At 46.1% G+C, this 26,059-nt stretch overlaps 1 protein-coding gene across 1 annotated transcript in view; it reads left to right on the top strand.

The window, feature by feature from the left end:
• The window catches only part of LOC148518857 (alpha-2-macroglobulin-like protein 1), a 241,494-nt gene that overhangs the window by 135,297 nt on the left and 80,138 nt on the right, over nt 1-26,059 (top strand). The window contains exons 18-19 of the mRNA XM_088476941.1: nt 5,751-5,886; nt 18,422-18,647. Coding sequence (XP_088333067.1) covers nt 5,751-5,886; nt 18,422-18,647 — 362 coding nt within the window. The remainder of the gene's footprint in view (nt 1-5,750; nt 5,887-18,421; nt 18,648-26,059) is intronic.

Genomic DNA, 26,059 nt, shown 5'->3' with positions numbered 1-26,059 from the left:
GGGTATGCCACCTCCCTTATTGCTGCAATTATTTGTCAGTAATGGTGTCTCTGCATCACTTGTCAAAGCTAAGAAGCTGATCTAAAGGTAGGACAAACTGTGGATGTATTATCATCACCACTGTCTACACTGTGAGAGTACTGTTTTTGCATTAATAGTGGGTATGAATGTGTTATGATACTGTGCTGATGAGCTGATAACAGCACTCAAGAAAAATCTAGAACTAGAAGCAACTGATCATGGTTTCCACTTGTTCCAACCACCTCACAAAGGTTACTATCAAAAGGACTTCCAAAGCAATGGAAAAAGAGGAGGAAATGAGGATGAGGATCACTGGGAGACAATAGGAACAGCTGCAGTCCATACAATACTGGCCAGTCAATTGCAGTTCCTACCACCCCATCAGATTCTATAACCAGTAGCCTTCAATGCAGTGAACAGGGCAAAAAGAAAAGACACTCTAGGCATTAAAAGGTATAGTAACTAAAGGTCGATTTTAATCTATTTTAATCTATTTAAAACTTATGAAAATCTATCAAAATCAATCAACAGTGATGTGTTTCTGGGGCTAAATCACACATTTACTAACAATTTTTGATTATATTTTTAAAGTTTTGTTAAATGTGTGAATTAGCCCCAAAACACATCATAAATGTTGATTAAAATCAACCTTTAGTAAATATACATCTAAGAATACTGATAATCTAAACATTTATAATAAACTTTAAAACTTAACATGGAGTTTAACTACAGTTCTTAGTACATGTTTGGCCAAAAATGTATGCCACCTACCACTTCAAAGTGAACCTCATCTGGTGGGTCCCTAACACCCCTAATACTGACACATTATATACATTTATTCAGGACTTACCTATAATAGTACCCATTCCAATGTGTAAACAGCAATGCAAGGACCTATACTAATTAAAATCATTTAGGGGCAAGCGGGAGGGGTGCTAATCCAGGAGAACCAGTCTCGCGTTCAAGTGTACATTAAATACACACATAAAGAGGATAAAGTGTGGAGGGGGGGCTGTAAGGCATATCTTAATTTTAAACATTACAAGAGGTGCTACCATGCTGAGACTTGTAGTTCCATGAATACAAAATAAAATAAAATGCAGGCACACACTCTAGGCATTAAGAATGCTGATATTTTAAACATTTATAGTAAACTCTAAAAATGAACATGGAGTTTAAATACAGTTCTTAGTACTGCACGTTTGGCCAAAAATACATGCCGATCTACCACGTCAATGTAAACCTCATCACATGGGTTCCTAACATCCCTAATACTGGTAGGACAAACTGTGCTTCCACATCATGGATGTATTATCACCACTGTCTACCATGTGAGTGTACTGTACCTCCATTAATAGTGGGCATGAATGTGTTATGAAATTGTGCTGATGAGTTAATAACAGCACACATGAAAGAACTAGAGCAGTCCTGGCCAACCTGTGGCTCTCCAGCTGTTGTGAAACTACAAGTCCCAACATGCCCTACCACAGGTTTAACATTCCCTAACAGCAAAACTGTGGCAGGGCATACTGGGACTTGTAGTTTCACAACAGCTGGAGAGCCACAGGTTGGCCAGGCCTGAACTAGAGGCAACTGATCATGGTTTCCACTGGTGCTATCCACCTCACAAAGCTTATTATCAAAGGGACTTCCAAAGCAATTGTAAAAGAGGAGGAAGTGAGGGTGAGGACAATAGCAATACCTGCATTCCATAGAATTCTGGACAGTCAACAGGTCATCACCACAATTCCTACCACCCCACCAGATTCAGTAACCAGTAGCCCCAAATGTAATGAACAGGGAGCAAAATGGAGTAAGATGCAGAAACCAAAGAAATGCCGGGCACTGGTGGAGCCGGGGACCATTCCCAAAACGGAAGCATGTGGTCTCTGTTTTGTGGGAGTGCCGAGGACAGTGACTGTGTCTTCCAATGCAGATTTACTGTCCTTAGCAGCGGAGATGAGGCAGCAATTCTGAGTAGCCATAAGCTCACTCAGATGGCTGATGCTGTAACCGATGGTCATGGTGTAGATCCAATGCTACTACACTGTGTCTGACATAGCAGCTGCATCCGCGTCAGAATCAGGCCCTTAGTGTCAGTGCTCTTTTGTGTCAGTAAATAATGTGCCTTAGCACCCAGTTCCCAGATACTCACTTCCTACAGCAGTCTGAACTCTTTAAATCCTGACCGTAATTGAAACCAAAAGAACAAAGTGTCTGATTCAGAGATGGATGCAATGCCGATGTTTACACAGTTGAGCGATTATCCATGGTCTGTGCAGCATGTGAGTTGCACTGCACCTGCACCAAGCATAAGGAGATAACGGAGAATGGATCAAATGCACTTGTGCAATCCTATATGCACTAAAATTGGCCCCAGACTCTGTACCTGATTCAGACCAGCTCGCTAAGGTGCGATCGCTCGCTCTGAGCGATTTTCGCCCATTTGCGTATGCATATAATTCGCAGTGCGTGGGCGCAAGCCATTCATTGTGATCTGATTTTGGTTGCTCGTAAGCCACTATCAAGTCTCTGCTCTGAGTGACAGATAGTGCCATTTGTGGGAGGTAACAGGGGAAGGTGCTTGTGAACGGGGGAGTGGATGTGCGAATGCAAGCGTTTCAGGCCACCAACATGCCGTTTAAAGGGTGTGCATAATTAGCAAAGTAGCGTCATTGTACACGTCACCTGCATGTATTTCAGCCAGCGCTGATCGCTGTGCTTGTGGCAGGTTCAGGCAACCCCAAGGGCTACGAGCAGCTCCGATGGCTCTTGATGTTCCCGATTAATCATACATTTCCCGGAGATGACGTGTGTTGCGAGTGGCAAGGGGGCGTCTTCATACACTTGCGAACGCACTTTGCCTTAGCTCGCTAAAACATAGTGGGCGTTCTTACGCAACTCAGTGCGAGCACTTCATTTAAATAACCAGACCCTTTTTGCCAGCGGGCGAACGCAACTTGCGAGCGGGTCTGAATGAGCTCATCTGTTCACACGGCCGTGCAGCATGATCATAGGGCTGCTCAGATGGACGATTATTGACCAATGTGCATCCGATACAAAAGCACCAGACCTGAGAAGCAGTCAGTGTGCATTTCAAAAATTAAGCTAGGCATCTGTGACATTTACATATTTTTGCAAGACTGCTGTGTACGGGTTGGCAGAGCGATGAGATGAGAATTGTGTGCATCTCTGGATCAGGCCCATAGTTTGCACAATGGGCCTGATTCAGCAGAGGACGCAGTTGCTATTGCAGCTACTAACATGTTAGCATCTGCGAATGCACTAATATAGTAATGCAGCAGAAGGCGCCCTGGCTCCTGCATGCACTACTGATCCGAGTTGTATTGTACAATGCAACATCAGGTCATCTACGTGTTTATTGGCCAGCTAAGTGACCATGGGGTCACGTAAGCCGGCCGCTGCAGATGCACAAAAGAGGCCAGGAAATCTGCATCAGCTGACGAAGATCCTGGCTTTGGCACTCCTCCCAATGGTGGCGACACACCTCAGTTTTGGGAAATGAGCCGCTGCCACAACCTCAACCACTCTGAAAGGGCAGCAGACTGTCAATCACTGATGGGTCTGCTACCAAACTCTTTGAGACATTGCAGACCCACACTGCACATGCGCAGCACGGGACGGCGTATGCACCGATTCCCCATCATTGCGTGATAACTTCTTCTGCGTGCTCTGATGAATCAGACTCTATGACTGGTTAACACCAAGCCAGCACTGTTAAACAATTACAATGTAGACTGTCTACTATTGATTACTATAATGGCAGTAAACTACAATCCTGAACCTCCCTGTAACATAGGGTTCTATATATTTAATAATTAACAGTAATATATATAGCACATACATGTTACACTTTACAAACAATATTTGGCCATTCACATCAGACCCTGCTCCATTGGAGCTTAGGCCGTGTACACACTGAGAATGTTACGATTTGGTCGATATGCCCACTCCCGAAGTTGCATGCAAGGTCATCGGGTTTAATGTGCTGCACATCAAACCTGACAATGTCGCATGCGGCCCCATTCATGTTAATGAAGGACAGAACAAGTCGTTCATAGCATCGGTCTGATGTGTAACCGCGGTACAATATGTCGGCAGACATATCGTCCTGGTACACATCGTACATTGTATACCCACCTTTTCAATCAATACTCCTTACCACATGCATATACAGATAGTGAGAGGCAACCTACACAAGCACTGGGAAAATCTACAGGGGTAGATCTACTAAGCCTTAAAGAGCGATAAATTGGAGAGAGATATATTACCAGCCAATCAACTTCTATCTGTCATGTTAACTTACAGACTGTGTTTGAAAAATAACAGCTAGGAGCTTATTGTTTGGTAATTTATCTCTCTCCACTTTATCTGTCCAAAGTCTTAGTATATCTCCCCCAAAAATTATATACAGTTAGGCACATGTTGGCAATTTAATCCAAGACTTCAGTGCTTTGAGTCACTTATGTTAAGAATTACAAGATCTGTGCCTTCCAATTGACATCACACTTCCACAAGACCAGCCCCAGGTATGTTAACAAAAAATGAAAAAGTTTGGAGTTGTCGTCCCCCGCCCCCCCCCCCCCTCAAAAAAAAAATAAAAAAATCCAACTATATCTATTATTAATACTTGTAATATTATTTTAAATATTATTCATAAATAAACACACACATTGTCCGCATGGGTAAAAAAAACCCACACACATTGTCAGCCATGGGAAAACCCCCCACACAAATGAGCCTCCAAAAGAATAAAAACACACACATCGGCCTCCACAGGGAAAAAAAAAAAACACACTGGCCTCCACAGAAAACGAAATGTAAAAAAATTGTCCCCCAAAAGAAAAAAACATTGGCTTCCACAGAATAAAATAAATAAACATTTTCCCCCACAGGAAAAAAAATTAAACTCATTGTCCCTCACAGAAATAAAAATATACACATTGGCCCCACAAAAAGATAAAATAAAAAACATTACTTGCCCCAGCTGACCACATAAGACTTACCTGACCTGCAAGAGCTCCCAGTACCTCCCTAGCCATCAATCGCAGGTGGCACAGGCATCAGAAGTGGCTGCAGCCTCAGTACAGACTCCAGAGCACTATTTGTGTGGGACGGTGGGCGGCTGCGTGACTTATGATGTCATGCTGCCTCATTACCTTAGGTCATAGTCTCAGCCACCCAAATGAGCCCAGCACTGCCCTGGCCCGAAGTCAAAACGGGCGATGCAGCACTGTCAGTCACTGGCAGTATAGGGGGTCTATTTACTAAGCAGGGTTAGGAGACAGAGTGAAAAGTGATAAGGTGCCAGACAATCAGCTCCTAACTCTGATCTCACAGGTGTTTGAAAAATGACAGTTGGGAGCTGATTGGCTGGCACCTTATTATTTTTCACTCTGTCTCCTAACACTGCTTAGTAAATAGACCCCTAGATCAGTCCAGGGTCTCGGCGGCAGCCGTACCGTGCCCCCAGTGGGGTGGCACTCTGCAATGGCCCTGCATTTCACACTGGACAGACGGTAACCCTAGAAATATTGTACTGTGATTTTTGTATATATGAATGTATAACTTCTTGTATTTATAGATTAAATAACTGGGAATATTTGAGTTGAATTTTGGGAATATTTGAGTAGAATTTCATGGAATTATTTATTTCTTAAACCTTAATCCCTTTGTAATTATGTATGACATGTTTTGTTTCTTGTAAGCTTTTCACCCAGGAATACCAGTCTTACATGGTAAATCAGGCAATGCAGTGCGTCCAGTGCTACCTGTGCCACAAGAAGTGGAAAAGGTGCGAACATATTTCCCTGAGACCTGGATTTGGCAACTAATAGGAGTAGGGTGAGTCAGCCTGAAAACCAGAAGCAAAAAAATAAACTAATGTACAGTATTGTATGCAAAAATCCAATATGATGACACACAGTGAACAAACTTATCAGCAAAGGACAACTTGAAATTGAGAGAAAACTAAAGATTAATTTTGCAGAGGCTTGTAAACCATTGAGGATTGCCACGGATTGACAGTTCTAACTGGAAAAATGCAGCATTTACAGTACAGTATTAAAAGATGGTATGACCTTCTAAAAAGAACTCCATCTCACCGCAAGCCCGTCACATATCAACCATGGTTTTTATCCATGCATCCTTCCAGTGTCAGACTGGGGCATGAAGGGCCCACCGGGGGAATGCAGTGATAGGGGCCCATGCTTAAGGGGTGTGGCCAACCACCACAGACACTTGGCTAACCAATAGGCAAATACTGGTGTAGTTTTTATAGAAAGGAACCAAGCACCCATGTTGATCAGTGGTACTACACAAGGTAACTGACAATCTAATAGAGTAACAATGTATATTTTTAGGTCTGGAACCTGACACCTAGATGAGGAGGGTGGGCCCTCAGGCAATGGGGACCACCGGGGATTTCCCCTGTACCCCTGTGGGCCAGTCCAACCCTGCATGCTTCTATATTTAAAAAAATGGAAAGCATTGCAAAATTAACAAAACAGCAGCCCTAAGCTTAACCTCGTAGTGGAAATATCACAGTGACAAAGAGCATGAAGTCTCCCCTACATTCCATTACCCAGCACTAGGTTTTACCATAAACCACTTGACTGGCTAATATTTTTTACAAAAATGTCCCCCTATTGTTTTTAATGGTATACAATCGGGAAGCCGGCTGCCGGATTCCCGATAGCTGGCTTCCCGACTGCTTTATCCCGGCGTGGGATAAATGACCGGCGTCTATAACTAGACGCTTGTCATTTCCCCAATGCCGGGAGACCGGCGCCCGGCATCCTGATCGAAGGGATGCCAGGCACCGCATGCGGACTGCTGCGAGGGGGGATGGTTAGGTTTAGGGCACCCGGGGGGTACTTAGGGTTAGGCTCCCCCCTGGGAGGTTTAGGGTTAGGCTAGGGGGAGGGAGGCACCCCCGAGGGGGACTTAGGTTTAGGCAGCGGGGAAGGGGGGGGTTAGGGTTAGGCACCTACAGGGGGGATAAGGGTTAGGCACACGGGAGGAGGCACCCCTAAGGAGGGTTAGGGTTAGGGGGGTTAGGTTAGACAATACTTACCTTACCACAATCGGGATTTCCAGCGCTGTCGGCCTTCCGCTGCCGGGCTCTGCTGTTTTGTCGGGCTGCCGCTGCCGGGATTCGAACTCCCGGCCATACGGCAGCTGGGATATCATACCGATTCCTTTTTAACCACATAAAACATTTTACTACACCTCTAACAAGACTTCACAGTCCTGCAAAAAGAGCAGCCAGCAGCAGTTGGCAGTCTAAGGGTTACCCATGACTGCTGGTTGGAAGGGGGGAAGGGCAGAGAGATTCTGGGCTGTTGCAGTGCCCACTGGCAGTGACTGTAGTTGGTGAAGAGAAAGAAAGTTGCAGCTTTCCTGTTCCCCTTGTGATCAGGCTGTAGGAAGACTGTCTGCCTGCAGCTACGAGTGCAACCCAGCTGACAGGAAGAGGTTGCCACAGCAACAAACGGGCAGGCCGGGGGGGCTCAGCCTGGCAGCTTCTGGAATATTTGATTCCAGGACTCACTGCCAGGCTCCTCTGACATGGTCACATCTGCTGCAACCATGTCAGGAAAAGGACAGTCAGATGTGGTCACATCTGATATGACCATGCCAGGCAAGTGGTTATGGGCTGCTGCAATCTATTAAAAACAGTAATGAGCATTAGTGTAAGCCACTATTTAAATAACATGTAATTGTAAGTAACTCATTAAAGTAACACATCAAAGGCCCCATTTGTCACTGCTGAACCAGGCCCTGAGTGTACACACCGTAGAAAATACTAGGAACAAGTCACTAGAAGGAACGGAGCTTGGAACCTGGAACGCTGCAAAAGCAAGTTAACACTGGAAGTAACAATGTAGTACAGGCAACTTCCTGTTGTCCAGAGCCCAGCTATATACCCTAAGGTAGCAGTCCATTGGTGGATACTGTCAGCTGACAGCAACCAATGCTACCATTGGGTAAAAGATTAGTCAGGTGTAAACAGACTGTCATGGCTGTGTACAAGATGATAACTGCAGAAACAACATCACGGAGTGAGCACATGGATGTCCTAGCAGATTCCCAGGTATAATCCTCAGGGCATCACTCGTCGCCGCGCCTGGCGACTGACCACTCTAGAGATCAGGGGAATCCAGTGCTGAGGTGAGTAATGGCCAATCCTAGGCCACAATCTGACACATGCAAATGCATAACGGTCAGTCTGCACATGTGCATGACTGTTTCAAGGATCCAGCAGTGTCTAGAATGCTTTGCTGAAGCCAGAAAGGTTGCTGCCAAGTCCCCCTTTGCTGGAAAGGTGGACCATGTAGCTATTGCCATCTAAAGATGATTAGAGTGATGCAGTGACAGACAGCTGATTATGTATCAAGACTGATTAGCAGGTGCCTAGTACAAGGACTTGGGTACAAAGGTGGGTACCTTACCTTCACTATCACTAGCTGGTCCGCAGGCAAGATGGTGGTCCAAAGTCTTTCATCACTGGTCTGTTTCTCCCATGGCTGGAGTCGGCATGTCTGGATGCGGTGGCCAGTGATGACATCACTCCGTACTATTCACCATGCACACTGTGCACTAGGTGGTCCCAGCTGTTGCCTGCTCATTCACACTCGTTCTCTGATGCATTTTGTACCACTAGGGTACTTTGTCAAGGATGGATTAATTTGAGTGCAGGGTCTACGCATTACATAGAATTGAATGCATTTTTAAAACCATTTACAAAATACAATAACAGTCTCATTAAAGGCACAAAAAGAGACAAAATATTTGAAAGTACTTTTGCTCCTAGCAAATAGGACATAATAGTTTACTAGGAAACAAACATATACAGTAAGCTTACCGCTCTTTTAAACCATTTCCGTCTTTTTACTTTTTTTTCATTGAGAAACAATAGGTCATACTATAAAAACTGTAATGTTTTTTTTTATAGTATGACCTAGTGGAAGAAAATAGATTTACTTAACCTGATGCAACAGATGCCTGCCATGCATAATGGCTCTCTCAGGGCTACACATGCCAGCATTCCCAGGTTTGTAAATTTACCCCTTAATGTTTCCACTAAAATACATTACAATTAAGTACTAAATACCTTCTAAAGTATACTGCATTGATTTGACCTTCACTGGGAGATCTTTATAATATCGTACTGCATAATAAAAACTATTTACTAAGCAGCAGATTGGCCATCATTTAGAAGTCGATTGGCATTGCCAGTGGTTTGAGGTGCCCAAATACAGTGTTTCCTATACAAATGCATTGAAAATGCCATTTATGTCCATTGGTTTTAAAATAACTAACCCCCATTGGTTTTGTTCTTTATGATGGAATCCGCCATAAAAGAACGCTACAAAAGCTATTGAAAGCGCATGAAACCGATGTACATGTCCCAATGCTTTTCAGTTGGTTTTCGCATCTCACATGCTTTTTATTACAATCACCTTATAGTGTCAAACCACCAATTTACTTAGCAAGGTTGTTTCAAGTGGTTTGCTAGAGTTGTTAGAGTTTGCTGGGAGAGTTTATTGAGTATCTATTTATGGATTGGTGAGTGTTGTCTTGTCTATTTCATGTAGTCTTGTCATTTTTTTGCTTTTACCCATTTTTGTCTATAATATCTTTTAAGTCCTGTTTGTTATATTTGTGTGTGACTGTGGTAGACCGGGGTGTAGTGCTAATGTTCACCCACCAATACTGCCAGAGCCATAACTAGACATTTTGGTGCCCTTTGCCAGAGGGCACATTGGTGCCCCCCCTCCCTTTTTTAACTAGGAACATAAGATAGTGCACCTGTAAAAGGTCCATGGCCTCATGGGGAAGGGCCAGGGAAGAGATAGAGGAGGCCAGGAGATGCTGGGAATGAAAGAAGAGGAAGCTACAAGTGACAATGATAATATACAGGAAAACTGACAGGTCCAAACAGCGCCCCCTGCCCTGCGGTGCCCTGTGCCATGGCACTGGTTGCACTACCCTAGTTATGGCCCTGTCTTCTGCTACTAGTGCTTCTCTTCTGCCTCCTGGCTCTTCCTGGTCAGTTGCTGGTAGTAGACTACCGACATTTAGGATGCACTATGCATGTTCTGACTAAAAACGCTATTGCCTACAGTCACAGTGTAACACATAGTTGCAGAGACCAATGATAGTAGTTTCACGCATAAGAAATACATTGGTTTATTGCTTCTAACCCTTAACAACCTTGTATAGCTTACTTAACTTAAACTAATAAATAACGACACAGACAACAAGAGCTTGGCTAAAAGGTCACAGCTTTTATTTATAATTAATTAACCTAACCAGGGTGGCAAAGAGACGCTGCTGACTCAGTTCTAGCTTTTACTTTGCTCAAAATACTCGGGGAACGACTGACACGTCCCCCTCAAGACGCACTAACGCTGCGAGGGTCCCACTTCCCTCCTGGGCCAATCCGAGACGCTTCCATACAAAAAGCGCCTGGGTCCCCCCGTGCGGAGCAGGACAAATTCGCCAGGTTCATCGAGGGCAAGTGCCCCCACAACGTATCTTACGCCACATAAAGCCACTGAGCTGCAGCGTACTCCCGCCATACTGCGCCTCCCCTGAATTGGGAAGAAAAAGTTAGTATGACACAACATAAACTGTAACAGGTGGGATGGTGGGTTTCAAAGATCCAGGAACCAAGAGGCTGTCCATGCTCACACAAGCCAATATATACTGATAATCTGACCACTCCTTCAAGCAATATCATTGGCTCAACCAACCAGCTGACCATACAGCCTTATAATCTGCCCAGCAACAAGGCTGTCATCAACAGCCATACAGCAAAAAACATAGTATTCTTAGTTATACTCATGCTTATCCAGCCTTCGTATACTATAAGAAATACATTGGTTTATTGCTTCTAACCCTTAACAACCTGGTATAGCTTACTTAACTTAAACTAATAAATAACGACACAGACAACAAGAGCTTGGCTAAAAGGTCACAGCTTTTATTTATAATTAATTAACCTAACCAGGGTGGCAAAGAGACGCTGCAGACTCAGTTCTAGCTCTTACTTTGCTCAAAATACTCGGGGAACGACTGACACGTCCCCCCTCAAGACGTACTAACGCTGCGAGGGTCCCACTTCCCTCCTGGGCCAATCCGAGACGCTTCCATACAAAAAATGTGCCTGGGTCCCCCCGTGCGGAGCAGGACAAATTCGCCAGGTTCATCGAGGGCAAGTGCCCCCACAACGTATCTTACGCCACATAAAGCCTCTGAGCTGCAGCGTACTCCCGCCAAAGCCAGACTCCAAAGGAAACTGGCCCACCACCCAACACGACCTAGCCCAGAACAAGAACTCCTTAAAGATAAGCAAAATGAATCCAAGTCATCAAGATACCCTCAATCAGGATTGAAAAATACAGAGCTAAATCGCCAACTAAAAGCTATGACTCACAACCAAGCCACCCAGTGACACCGTATAACAGGCTGCTGACACATTCACCTTCTTCCTCGTCCTGTCTAACGCACCATGCTTATACACCACTCTCCAGTCAAACTATGCACCAAACAGATCACACATCCTCCAATTTGGCCTTAAGCCCAACAAAAACTTCTCACCACGAATGAGCACTCCACACCTTTCCACTGTCGCACATCGTTGCTCCTGATAGGCAACACCTCCTTGTCAGGCACATCCTATTAAGTCACCGAGGACACAAGAAACCCAAGCACAAAACTCTACACCAAAACCGCGCACATCATTCACAACCCAAACTGTCAACTGCTGCAATCCCAGTGAGCAACAAAGTTCCGTACCATGAGTATCGCATCAAACCCAAACCATCCCGACACAACTTCAGAAAACACATAGCAACTAAATAGCAGGGATGCATAAGAGGGGAAACAAGTAACCCGAGTGAAAGGGAAAAACTAAAAAACCTACCCGTGAACCAAATTGGGCCGGATCAAGGCTCCCGGGAGGAAAAACTAAAAAATCCCTTCACCACCCCCCAATTGTTGAATGCTAGTCATTCAACGATTGGTTGGTAAACAACGTTTCAGGTTGGCGCCAGGTGCGCAACTAGCTCTAATCGCAACTGCACATGTCTCATAGGCAGCAGTTTGCACACGCTAAACTCTGCAGGAAATGCCCCCGCAATCGCTGCGCCAATTTGAAGAAAATGAGTACTAGCAGCTGAAGCATAGAAACTGCCCCAATCAAAACTTTGCCCAAAAACAGCAGAGAACTAAAATGTGGTACGCAGGATAAGATTGGGCCTGTAAACCAACCTCGTATTCCAATTGAACTGTAGTATGCGGGATAAGATTGGAATGTAAACCATCCTTGTGTTCAACTAGCAGGGTGCCACATCTATAATGCACAGCAAGGCGTACCAGGCAAATTAACCTCTGGATGTTGAGAAATGGAAACTATCCACCCCCCCTGTATGATCTCAACTGCCCCATGAAAAATTGCAACGCAGCCCTGATCTCCTGAAAACAATATCTTGAAACAAAATCCCTGATAAAACTAAACACTCCAAAATTACAGCTGAAAAGTTAAAATGTAAAAGCGAGGCCTAACACCTGTCAGGAGCCACCTGACCCGTAACCACAAGCAACGAATAAAAAACTGCACATCAAAAGGCCGCTGGGAGACGCCGCGAACGGGGAACCCATTTCACCCAACATGTAATAAATGACTGGGTATGTACACGAATACCTTTAAGCTTACAATAGATTAGATCCCCGTTGGCGCCGCCACCGCAGAGGCTTTGGACCCGCTCTGCCACGAATGGTTTCATACTATGAAGTAAAGCAAATATTGAAAAACTCACCCACCATAGATGGCTTAGCCCATAAGCTCGCCAAAAATTGCCAGGAAGACGATTACGTCTGTGGTATCATTGGGACTAGAGACCAAAGCGCAATTTGCATGTCGAAATATAATATTCTGTACCTAAAAGCACAAAACTAAATGACCAAGGAAACGCAAAAGGAACGAGTTTCGGTTGTAGATGGCATGAGCTACACCCAATTCTGTAGATTAGAAAATAATTAATCCTCAGTCGCACTGACCAGCCTATATGGCCATGAAAATTGGGAACGGCTCCAACAGCAACATTACTCATAAGACCTGCATCGTAATAACTACCCAGAAAAATTTCCCTCTAACTGAAAGCCAAAAAAACCTGGCCAGCCAGCCGAATTGGTAAAAAAACTGCAGCAACAATTGCCACTGAAGTACAAAATTAGTTCACCGATAAATTGAACCAGAAACCTGACCCAACAACGAAGTGCCCGCTCAAACTGCGTAAACCTATAAACAAGCCGCATTTAAGGAAACAACTTACAAACCCAGTCATTTCATTTCATTTTTTTTTTTTTTTATAGTGTTTCCACTGAGACTCAAAACCTTAAATGTCTAGTGTGATATGTGGTCCATTTCCCACTACACTACAAAAACCTACTAAACAACCATAACCTGCTATCGTGACTATCTCAGTCACCAACAGACAAACTGGACACAAAACCTACATTCATATCAAGCGCAACTGGAACCCCCAAAACACGGAAAAAGGTGACTGTGCCAAAAGAGGAGGTCCAAACAGACGTCACTCCTTCCCGCACCCATGAAGAGAAATCAGTCCAGACAATGTGCTACACCGACCTGGTCAGTGCCGGCCTGAACATACGAAAGTAAGAAAAATTGGATTTCTCATCAAGGTGTCGGAAACTGCACCGCCCGAAGGCAAACAATCATTTGCTAATTCCTGAACACCACTGAAACTCCATGCATTGCGTACTAAAACCAAAAACTCATAAAATGTGGAAACTGCTATGAGGAACCTACGGGGATGGTAGAATAACGGAACTACACAATGTATAGGATACTACCATGTATAGGATGCATGCTGCACTAACCGAAACTAACCCACAACCTGCGTGGGGACCATCCCACCAGAGAGATAGAGATACTGCAAGGGGAGGGAACAAGGACAAAACACCTCCATCCGCCCCAGCAACACCCCTGCCCCAACCTTGGTCGGGAAACCACAGTAATAAATCCCGACAGAATGCAAACTCCGGAGTGTCCTGTCAAGGAAAGGCTATACCAATGCCCAACGCAAACGAGTGAAGAAACCCTAACACCACTATAAACTAAGCTAGCTATAACCACAGAGAAAAGCAGCCAAACAAAAATGGCGACTGAGCCTAACTAGCTCCCTTGGAGCTAACCCTTGAGTCGGGAGGTAAACCCTCCTATACACGTGGGCTATACCTGGACAGGAGTTACCCCCGCAGATGCGGCATGATGGAAAACGACAGCCCAACCTACACAACATAGGGGGTTATAACTGGCGAGACAAATGCCTTATAAACCATTATTACCCACACTTCGAAAAGGTAATGCGAGGCAGCCCCGTGACCAAGGAGGGTCGACGCTGCTTCGTAACCTATAATCAAACTGAAACACCTTTTGCACCCAAAAGGTATAACCGTCCTACCATCATGGTTCCGCCCGCATTGTGCATCAAAAACACCCCATACCAAATTTCTGGACTAGACAAACCTGTAACCACAACACAGATGTATAATAACTCCACCTAAGCACTCTGTCCGCCAAATAGCCCATGGCAAAGGGGAGCATGACCCAATTTATTATATTCACAAAAATTGCGACACTCGCCTATGTCGTCTGACTCCACCCTATGACATCCCAAATTTGAACCAGAAAAATCAGCAAATCAACTTCTGCGGATCCTTATTCGCTGCAGTGCAAAACACACAGCAAAAGCTGAATTGACACAATGTACAGTACCCTGGTTTCCTAACCCCTATAACTGCGTCATAAACCTCCCTGTAATTATCACCTAAACCCCCTGTCTAACCGCTGCGCAACCCTCCTGTCAATCTTACGCGGGCGAGCAAACGGTAGATGAGAAACAACAAATGTCATAACAAAATTTGTGACACAATCATACTCGCCAGCACCAGGTGGACCCAGAACCTCCTCTACAATGCTTCTGCGAGGTGCCATCTTCGACGTTTTAACGCGGCGGAGCCACCATGTCGACCGACATAACCATCTCAAAACGCACGGATCACTAGCCACCGCAATGGAACAGCAGCTGCATGAACTACTGCATCATCTTGAGGAGCCAACAGAGCCAGGCCGACCTGTAACTAAAGGAGAAAGGTGAGGAGGAGAAGGGGGGTGCAAGCACGGGAGGGGAAGGGGGACAGGCGTGAAGGCAGGGAGGGTGCATGGGATCACCAGGGGTGGAAAATAAATGGGTAGAGAGGAAGATGAGGTGCAGGAAGCAGAGACATAGAAGAGAGGCGGGGAGCCATACTATGAAAATATTATAAGGAGGCATGGATGAAGGGGCAAAGAAAGATAGCCAGAGGAAGGAGGGGCAGTGATAATAAGAAAAATTGGGGGGGGGTGAAGCAAGGGAAAATGAACTTGCGGCCGGGGGTGGGGGAATGGGGAAGCAGTAAAAAGAAGACAGGAGGTGTGGGAGAGGGGGGCAGAGGGCAAGAGGAGGAAGAACGGCAGGGGCAGGCAGTGGGCAGCTGTGGGCTGAAGCTGCAAGGCCAGCTGCGAAAAAAAAAAAAAAAAAATTATTAAAGATGGATGCTGGGCTGAGATCCCACTACCAAGGTGGGACTGAAAATAGGCGCTATGGGAAATGGCCGCCGGGCCTGCAGCGCGGGCAGGGGAAATGTATAGCTGCAGATGAAACAAGGGGACACCCCCCAGCGTGGTGGACACGGCGCGGGGGGGTGAGTTGGAGAGTGCAGAGCCGCACTCGCGGCGGTGTGGCCGGAAAAACCGGCAGGTGGCGTGGGAGCGGTGACCCCCGCCAGTGAAGTGGAGGCTGGAGGGCCGGCAGGAACGCCAGCGGGAGGGGCATAGATGGGAGCTCCCGCTGGCTCATAGAGGAACTAGTGCCGCCGGTGACTGGGCACCAACGGGAGGTGCTCACCCCACTGGTGGGGAAGGTGAAATGGGGACTGGAGGGCTGTAACCGGCTCCCCAGCGGGAGGAGCGGAAGCTCCCGCTGGTGCAAAAAGTGCTTGTGCTGCCGAGGCTGGGAACAGGCAGGAGGTGCGGGAGCGCACACCCCCGCAGCAGCGGTGAAGGAAAAGGGGGGTAGGGGAAGAACAAACGAACGCCAGCTGGAGGCGCGAAAGCGGGAGCTCCCGCTGGCGCGGTTAAGCGCTAGTTTGCTGCAGGAAGGGCTGGGGACCTACAGCCACGGGGGAGCCACGAGCAAGTGGTGGAGGAGGGGGGGGGGGAGTGAATGGTGCCGGGGCTGAGTGGTGCCATATGATCAATAAGCCCAAATGCAGGGGGGGGGCAGAATGGAATGAACAGGCTATACAGGGAAAGAAGGAAGGGAGGGGGCGGGGGCAGAACAGACTGAAAAGGGGATAAATGTAAAAGAGAGGCACCAGTGGGAATATATATACCAGGGGGGGAATGAAAGGATAAAACTGGAATGGAAAGGTAGTGCACAGAAAAAGGGAAAAACTACTCAGCCTGATAGTGTTTCAAAGATCCAGGAACCAAGAGGCTGTCCATGCTCATACAAGCCAATATATACTGATCATCTGACCACTCCTTCAAGCAATATCATTGGCTCAACCAACCAGCTGACCAGACAGCCTTATAATCTGCCCAGAAACAAGGCTGTCATCAACAGCCATACAGCAAAAAACATAGTATTCTTAGTTATACTCACGCTTATCCAGCCTTCGTATACTAATCTCATCTACCAGAAGCTACTTAATAATTTGGTATGGTTTGCTGAAGCTTTTACAGCGGTTCCCAGAACCAACACTTTGGATGGATTATATATTTTACATCTTTTCCATTGGAAAAATCAGGCCAACAAAATGTAGCAGGCAATTTCTATTACAACATGGACATTTATGAGCAGCTTGGCTATTAGTAGATAGGTAGATCCCTAAACTGTCAGAAAAACAACTAAAAAAACTGTCAGTTTTAAATAATAAACCACATTTTAGTAAATTTCCCCTTAAAGCTCAAGGTGAACACCCACCTATTTTAAAGGAAAATTTAATAGTGTCTGAGTTTGCAAAAGTGCCACATGTTTGGGGTGATTTTTCAGCAGTATTAAAGCAATGATTGGAGGTAATCCCAAGGCAAAATAACAGAAAAGTCTATGCAATTGCAAACTAGGACCCTACTGAATTCCACTAAAATGGCCCTGACTCTGGGTCACATACACTGCCAATGTCCGACACAGTGAAGCGGTTGTTTTTACTGTGCATGCATCCCGATTGTGTACATACAGAGTTGCATTGTGGTTTGAGACACATGGTTGCATGTGGTGTTTTTGACGGTTATTGGGTATTCCTGGGCAGTGACTGGGTGTTTGCAGGGATGTGGGCGTACAGAGCTGTACCATCTTATGGGAACGTTGTTGGAGTGCTGTGTGCGTGTTGCTGAAGTGGTTGTGTACACAGATGTGTAATTACAAACAAAAAAATGGCAGCTGCTCAACCCATGTGGCAGTACTATTCAGGTGCATGCAACTAATATCTCTGAATTTCTATTTCCATATAGTATTCATATATTGTTGCAGGTATAATTCAGTGTGCTGAGGAATGATAGGGGGTTAAATCCTCCCCCCTTTTTTTCTACAGATGTATAATTGTTTACATTGAGGCCATTTTCAGAGGGAGAATCTGCACCTAGCTTGGGGCTGGTGCACGTTTTGATGGAGATACCAATGGTGGCGTCTAAAGATGCTCCAGGTGTCATTGCTGCATATGCTCAATGTAGGCATCCTTGTTCATATGCATGGATGTGCACCAGGGAAGAGCTTATAGCGGTATTGGCATAAAGTCACAGGCATGCGACCGGCAAAAGACGTAAGCCCAGCCGCCGCTGTGTCTGACTCAGAATCAGGTCAAAGGTGTTTTCTTTCTCTTGCAGAATGACGCACTTTCCCTTAATCTCAGTATAGGATTTCAGCTCTTAAATTGCTCAAATACAGTATAAACTGACAATGTCTTTGCCTTATGCTGAGAATGGACAGCAATACCATTTGAATAGTATATGGGTTGGATAGAAGATGATGGGCCTGACTTTTAATCGCCACTCCCCCATTGCCTCATACAAATGCTTCCTGACTGTCAATCACACTGCGGCTGTGACCACTGTTGGTATGGAAACCTGACGAATGCACAGTCCAACTAAGATGCATGCACAAATCACTGATAATCGCTCAACTGCTTAAACTTTGGCATTGCATCTATCTCTGCATCCTGCCCTAAGTCTGCGGAATTCATTGATAATTGATTTTTAATCATTCATTTCCCATAGACTAATCTATATATTTAATTTTTTCAGAGACTCTGGCAGTGCTGAACTCCACCACAAGGCCCCAGACACCATCACAGACTGGAATGCAGGAGCCCTGTGCATGGGCCCCAGTGGATTTGGACTCTCTCCTCCTTCTTCACTTCGAGTTTTCCAGCCATTCTTTGTGGATCTCACCCTCCCATATTCTGTAGTGAGAGGAGAGTCATTCACCCTTAAAGCCTCAGTCTTTAGTTATCTAAAGCAATGCATAAAGGTAAGAGAAATGACTGCGAGTATAATACAGTATCACATGTGCATACCCCACAAACATCCCACTTTGGTGGGACAGTACTGCTTTGGGGGAGCACACATCACCACTGCTCTGCATAGCAAGGCTTCTACAGTGCTGATGGGAATGATGGCATGCTGTGCTATCACACCCCTTTTTGATACATCCCTATTCCTTATGCATGCATGTTGGCAGGGGCGGATTGGGAAATAAAAGTGGCCCTGGAAATAATTTTGGAAGTGGCCTCACATGGGTGGCACCAAACCAAGTGTAGGTGGAACCAACACCAAAGTAGGCGGGATTAGTACATTACTATACCAGGAGACATCGATAATAGGCAAGGCTAAAGAAACAAGTAAAGCTGGGCGGAGTTACACCAACAAAAGGCAGAGCATTTCAGAGCCGAACTGAACACAAACAAAGGCTAGAAAGTATTGTGCTGTACCACAAGTAGATAAAAAATGAAAACTGTGGTGACATTTATTTTTATAGTCCCTTTGTCGCACCCCTTGAAAAAATCCATTGTTTTTTGCAACGGGGAACCTCTAAACAAATTGATCCTCACTGGGCAGACAGTGTCTTCAGTCTTTATTTACTATTCCTGTAGGACAGTGGTTCTCAAACTCGGTCTTCAGGACCCCACACAGGTCACGTTTTCCAGGTCACTTAGCAGGTGCACAGGTGTATTCATTACATTTTAAAAGATCCAAAGGTGGAGATAATTATTTCACTTGTGATTATGTGAGGAGACTTGGAAAACATGCACTGTTTGGGGTCCTGAGGACCGAATTTGAGAACCTGTGCTGTAGGAGATCACAAGCAGCTCCGTAACTAGGGTGGTGTGACCTGTGCCATGGCACAGGGCACTGCAGGGCAGGGGGCGCTGTTTGGGCCTGTCAATTTTCCTGTTTATTATCATTCTCACTTGTAGCTTCCTCTTCTTTTATCCCCAGCATCTCCTGGCCTCCCCTATATCTTCCATGGCCCTTTTTCAGGTGCACTATTTTATGTCCCTATTTAAAAAATGGGGGGAGGCAATGCTCTCTTTGGCACATGGCACCAAAAAGTCTAGGTACGGCTCTGATCACATGGGCTGGAGGATGCCTGTTTGTGTGGGAATGTCATCACCATATAATAGATGTTTACCCAGACTCGTACCTCCTGTGTCACCTCCTGCTCCCTGTCTCCCTCCTGCCCCTGTATTACTCCAGCCTCTTGCCCCCTGACACTGCGGCCTCTGTTCTTTCCAGGTAATCCTATGGCCAATTAGGACCTGGGTGCAGCACACAGAGAGTTGGGGGTGCAGCACACAGAGAAATCGGGGTACAGTGCACAGAAGATCGGGGTGCACTGCAGAGAGGGTGGGATGAGCAGCACACAGATTAGGGGTGCAGTTCACAGACGGTTGGGTGTGCAGTGCACAGAGGGTTGAGGATGTGTGCAGCACATAGAGGGTTGGAGAAGCAGCACATAGAGGGTTGGAGAAGCAGCACACAGAGGGTTGAGGATGTGTGCAGCACATAGAGGGTTGATGATGTGTGCAGCACATAGAGGGTTGAGTGTGCAGCACACAGAGGGTTGAGGATGTGTGCAGCACATAGAGGGTTGAGGATGTGTGCAGCACATAGAGGGTTGGGTGTGCAGCACACAGAGGGTTGAGGATGTGTGCAGCACATAGAGGGTTGAGGATGTGTGCAGCACACAGAGGGTTGGTGAAGCAGCACACAGAGGGTTGAGGATGTGTGCAGCACATAGAGGGTTGGGTGTGCAGCACACAGAGGGTTGAGGATGTGTGCAGCACATAAAGGGTTGTTGAAGCAGCACACAGAGTGTTGAGGATGTGTGCAGCACACAGAGTGTTGAGGATGTGTGCAGCACATAGAGGGTTGGAGAAGCAGCACACAGAGGGTTGAGGATGTGTGCAGCACATAGAGGGTTGGAGAAGCAGCACACAGAGAGTTGAGGATGTCTGCAGCACATAGAGGGTTGGAGAAGCAGCACACAGAGTGTTGAGGATGTGTGCAGCACACAGAGTGTTGAGGATGTGTGCAGCACATAGAGAGTTGGAGAAGCAGCACACAGAGGGTTGAGGAATTGTGCAGCACATAGAGGGTTGGAGAAGCAGCACACAGAGTGCTGAGGATGTGTGCAGCACATAGAGGGTTGGGTGTGCAGCACACAGAGGGTTGAGGATGTGTGCAGCACACAGAGGGTTGGAGAAGCAGCACACAGAGGGTTGAGGATGTGTGCAGCACACAGAGGGTTGGATAAGCAGCACACAGAGGGTTGGATAAGCAGCACACAGAGGGTTGCAGCATCATTTATAAGATCACAAATGTCAATATAATGACATCTGATGTTTAAGACAAACACTAAAACTGTACCATAGTATATAAATGTGGTCGGAAGATATAAACATTACCACTTCTGACAGTGCCCTTAATGACAAGTGAGGTCAGAGGTCACCTCACAGAGAGTAGATGCCAAAAAAACTCTCTCTGTCTGGGCCATACAGTACTTGCCAACTATCTCTGATTGTCAGGGAGACTCCCTGAAATAGCAGCAATCTCCCCGATTCCACCTTACCTCCATTATGTAGCAGTTATATGAAAAAAAAACCCAGAGAGATATACATTAAAATGGGATTATTAGTATAATTTTCCTGGATTAGGTAAAAGGACAATGAATTCTATGACTAAATGTGTTTTCTGAGTAGTATCAATGTGTTTTTATCAACAAGTAGCTCTTACTAACTGTTTTGTGGCTCAATTACATTTGGATGTAAGTCATTATTATAACACGCCTTCCAGATGTTACAGTACACGTCCACCTTACCGCTGCGCTCATAGGCATTGCTATCACAATCTCCCTGAAATGCATTTTCAAAAGTAGGTTAGTAATGTCTGGGCAGACCTCTTCAGCCATTTGCCCATCTATCAGCAGCTATTCCTTCTGTAACACACGTTGTGATTAGGGGTGTGCACCGGCCACTTTTCGTGTTTTGTGTTTTGGTTTTGGATCTGGATCTTTCTTCGTGTTTTGGATCTGGATTGGTTTTGCCAAAACCACCCTTCCGTGTTTTGGGTTCTGGGTTTTGTGTTTTGGATCTGTATTTTTTTGAAAAAAAGCATAAAAATAGCTAAAATCACAGAATTTGTAGGTTTTTCTGCTCCTATGCTATTATTAACCTCAATAACCTTCATTTCCACTCATTTCCAGTCTATTCTGAACACCTCACACCTCACAATAGTGTTTTTATGTCCAAAAGGTTGCACCGAGGTAGCTGGATGACTATGCTAAGCGACACGAGTGGGCGGCACAAACACGTGACCCATCTAGGAGTGGCACTGCAGTGGCAGACAAGATGGCAGTTTGAAAAACTAGGCCCCAAACTGTACATAATGCAAAGAAAAAAAAGAGGTGCAAGATGGAATTGTCCTTGGGCCCTCCCACCCTTATGTTGTATAAACAGGACATGCACACTTTAACAAACCAATCATTTCAGCGCCAGGGTCTGCCACACAACTGTGGCTGAAATGATTGGTTCGTTTGGGCCCCCACAAAACAAGCTGGCAATTAATCTGTCCCTGCACAAACTGGCTCTACGGAGGCAAGATGTCATCCTCATCCTCCTCATCCACCGATTCCTCACCCTCTTCAGTGTGTACATCCTCATCCTCACAGAGTATTAATTCGTCCCCGCTGGAACCACAGGTCCCTCTGTACATTCTGGAGGCTGGTCTCCCTGGAAGAGTTGATAATTCATTTTATGAACATCATCTTCTCCACATTTTGTGGAAGCAACCTCCTACGCCTTTCGCTGACAAGGTTCCCGGCTGCACTAAACACTCTTTCGGAGTACACACTGGAGGGGGGGCAACTCAGGTAAAATAGAGCCAGTTTGTACAGGGACCTCCAAATTGCTTCTTTTTCCTGCCAGTACAGGTACGGACTGTCTGACATGCCTACTTGGATGCTGTCACCGATGTAATCCTTTAACAGACAGACGCACGCTTGTCGCTGCTGCTTTGAGGATGCAAGTGCGGCTACAGCCCACACAATTCACAAAGGCAGAAAAAAAAAAAAGAATATTTTTATTGTTTGTGGAGCGCACTTTGAGGGTTACACCACCCTTTAACAGACAGACGCACGCTTGTCGCTGCTGCTTTGAGGATGCAAGTGCGGCTACAGCCCACACAATTCACAAAGACAGAAAAAAGAAGAAGAATATTTTTATTGTTTGTGTAGCACACTTTGAGGGTGTCACCACCCTTTAACAGACAGACGCACGCTTGTCGTTGCTGCTTTAAGGATGCAAGTGCGGCTACAGCCCACACATTTCACAAAGACCGAAAAAAAAAGAACAATATTTTAATTGTTTGTGTAGCACACTTTGAGGGTGTCACCACCCTTTAACAGACAGACGCACGCTTGTCGCTGCTGCTTTAAGGATGCAGGTGCGGCTACAGCCCACACATTTCACAAAGACCGAAAAAAAAAGAACAATATTTTAATTGTTTGTGTAGCACACTTTGAGGGTGTCACCACCCTTTAACAGACAGACGCACGCTTGTCGCTGCTGCTTTGAGGATGCAGGTGGAATCTAGACAGGATTTGGAACCGGGGACACACTACCTCCATCATTTGTCTAAATCCCACTGCACTAATGGCGGATACCGGATGCACGTCTAACACCAACATAGCAGTCAAGGCCTCAGTTATACGTTTTGCTTCAGGATGACTGCTGTCGTACTTCATCCTCATCGCTAGGGACTGTTGGAGGGTCAATTGTTTAGTAAAAGTAGTGATGTTCCTACTTCCTCTCTGGGATGATGAACAACTCCCAGCAGCAGCAATAGCACTAGGAGGAAGTGGTTCTTGATCTTTCCCTATTTTATTTTTATCGGAGAAAGTTTGGTCCTCCATTTATGTTATATTGATATATACGGGCGGCTAAAGCGCACACAAACACAGAAAATATTTTTTTATTTTTGCTGGAGAGTAGTGCACTTTGTGGGTTACACCACCCTTTAAGAAATGAGCCAGCCGGCTCTTTACTTATGGGACACAGGCGCACGCTTGGCGCTGCTCCTTTGTTGATGCACGTGCAGCTACAGTGCACACAAGTCACAAACACAGAAAATAATTTTTTTTTGGTTTGGAGTGTACTTTGGGGGTTACAGCACCCTTTAATGGTCAAGCCAGCTGGCCCTTTACTTATGACACAGGCGCACGCTTGGCACTACTTTGTTGATGCACGTGCGGCTACTGCGCACACAATTCACAAACACAGAAAATAATTTTTTTTTTGGTTTGGACTGGAGTGTACTTTGGGGGTTACAGCACCCTTTAACGGTCAAGCCAGCCGGCCCTTTACTTATGACACAGGCGCACGCTTGGCACTACTTTGTTGATGCACGTGCGGCTACTGCGCACACAATTCACAAACACAGAAAATAATTTTTTTTTTGGTTTGGACTGGAGTGTACTTTGGGGGTTACAGCACCCTTTAACGGTCAAGCCAGCCGGCCCTTTACTTATGACACAGGCGCACGCTTGGCACTACTTTGTTGATGCACGTGCGGCTACTGCTCACACAATTCACAAACACAGAAAATATATATTTTTTTGGTTTGGACTGGAGTGTACTTTGGGGGTTATAGCACCCTTTAACGGTCAAGCTAGCCAGCCCTTTACTTATGACACAGGCGCACGCTTGGCACTACTTTGTTGATGCACGTGCGGCTACTGCGCACACAATTCACAAACACAGAAAATAATTTTTTTTTTGGTTTGGACTGGAGTGTACTTTGGGGGTTACAGCACCCTTTAACGGTCAAGCCAGCCGGCCCTTTACTTATGACACAGGCGCACGCTTGGCACTACTTTGTTGATGCACGTGCGGCTACTGCGCACACAATTCACAAACACAGAAAATATATTATTTTTTTAGCACTTGGGGGGAGCACCCCTTATGGCCAGAGCACCCCCTGGACAACACTACAGCACCCCTTTAGGACTGGGACACTGCACAGGACTTTGGAGTGGACACAGCCCCTATGGAGAACTGACTGCACAACACAGTCCAGCCAGCCCCTATGGACTTTGAAGTAGTGGACACAGCCCCTATTAACAACAGTAGCACAGCACAACACAGCCAGCCCCTATGGACTTTGAAGTAGTGGACAACAGCAGCACTACACTACACTACTCTACACAGCCCTAACTCCCACCCTCCCTCTTCACTGTCCACAGCCGAGTGAGAAAATGGCGCCGACGCGGGTACCTTATATAGGATCCAAAACCCACGAGATTCGGAAGGCGGGATGATGACGTTTTGCCTCAATTTCAGATCCGAGTCAGGCGGGAAAAGTCGAGCCTGATTCGGATCTGCCTCGGATCGGGGGGGCTCGGGGGGGTTCGGATTTCAGAAATCCGAACCCTCTCACCCCTAGTTGTGATCATTTCTGACCTGGGCTGAAAGTCTGTAAGGAAGCAGTCTCACATTACACACAAACCCCTCTCTCTCTCTTCACCCACTGCTGCTATCACAGTGCATTCCTGTCTTTTCTGATGTCTGCAGTCACGTCTGAGGTGTGCAGACATTGGCTAAGCTGCACAGTTCAGACATACACACTCTGCTCTACCCCATATTGATAACCATGGGACCCTGACCTCCATTACAGCAGCTGCAGACAGGGAGGCTGAAGGGGAGAAAGAAGGTGAAGAGCAGCAATGTGAGGGACAGATCAGTTCAGATCCGCATTGCCATTGCACTTTAGTAAGGCCGCAACAAGTCAGCCTGCAATATTTTTTTTATTATTATTCCCGACCTAATGGCCGCTTCAGCCCACCTTGCAGCTCTTACCTGTTCCGTCTCCGGTGCAGCGCTGCGAGCAGAGGATGCTTCTGGGCTGGGCTCTTCTCTTGCTGCTCCACGTGTGCGCCTCTCACTCACAGCAGCCCTGGCAGACAGATGGAGACATAGGAGGGTGGGGACCCACCACTGACAGAAAGCTGAGCACACATCATAGAAGCAGGGAAACTGACTAGCACATTGGGCTACTCCAGAGAGTCTGACTTTGATTGGTCATGATGTGTTGCAGATATGACGGAGTGACTGTGGCAGCGCCTGTCACCTTGCCCCTTGAACAGCACTTGACTACGGGGGGGCAGTGCCACCTGTTTCGGCCTTAGCTTCTACCTATATATTATTACATTTTTACATTTAAAAAAAAATAATTATAATTCACTCGGCTGACAGGCGGCCCCACATGTGTAAACTTCTCTGTGAGGTTAGTGGACAATCCGCCCCTGCATGGAGGTAAGCAGGTCTGTAATGAGCAGTGCACCCCTCAGCCAGAAGCAGATCCAAGGAGAGGGGGTGCAATCCGTGC

This window comes from Taudactylus pleione, unplaced genomic scaffold, assembly GCF_031769625.1.
Source record: "Taudactylus pleione unplaced genomic scaffold, aTauple2 ptg000198l, whole genome shotgun sequence".
Lineage (NCBI taxonomy): Eukaryota > Metazoa > Chordata > Amphibia > Anura > Myobatrachidae > Taudactylus > Taudactylus pleione.
This window is presented reverse-complemented; position numbering and strand designations above follow the sequence as displayed.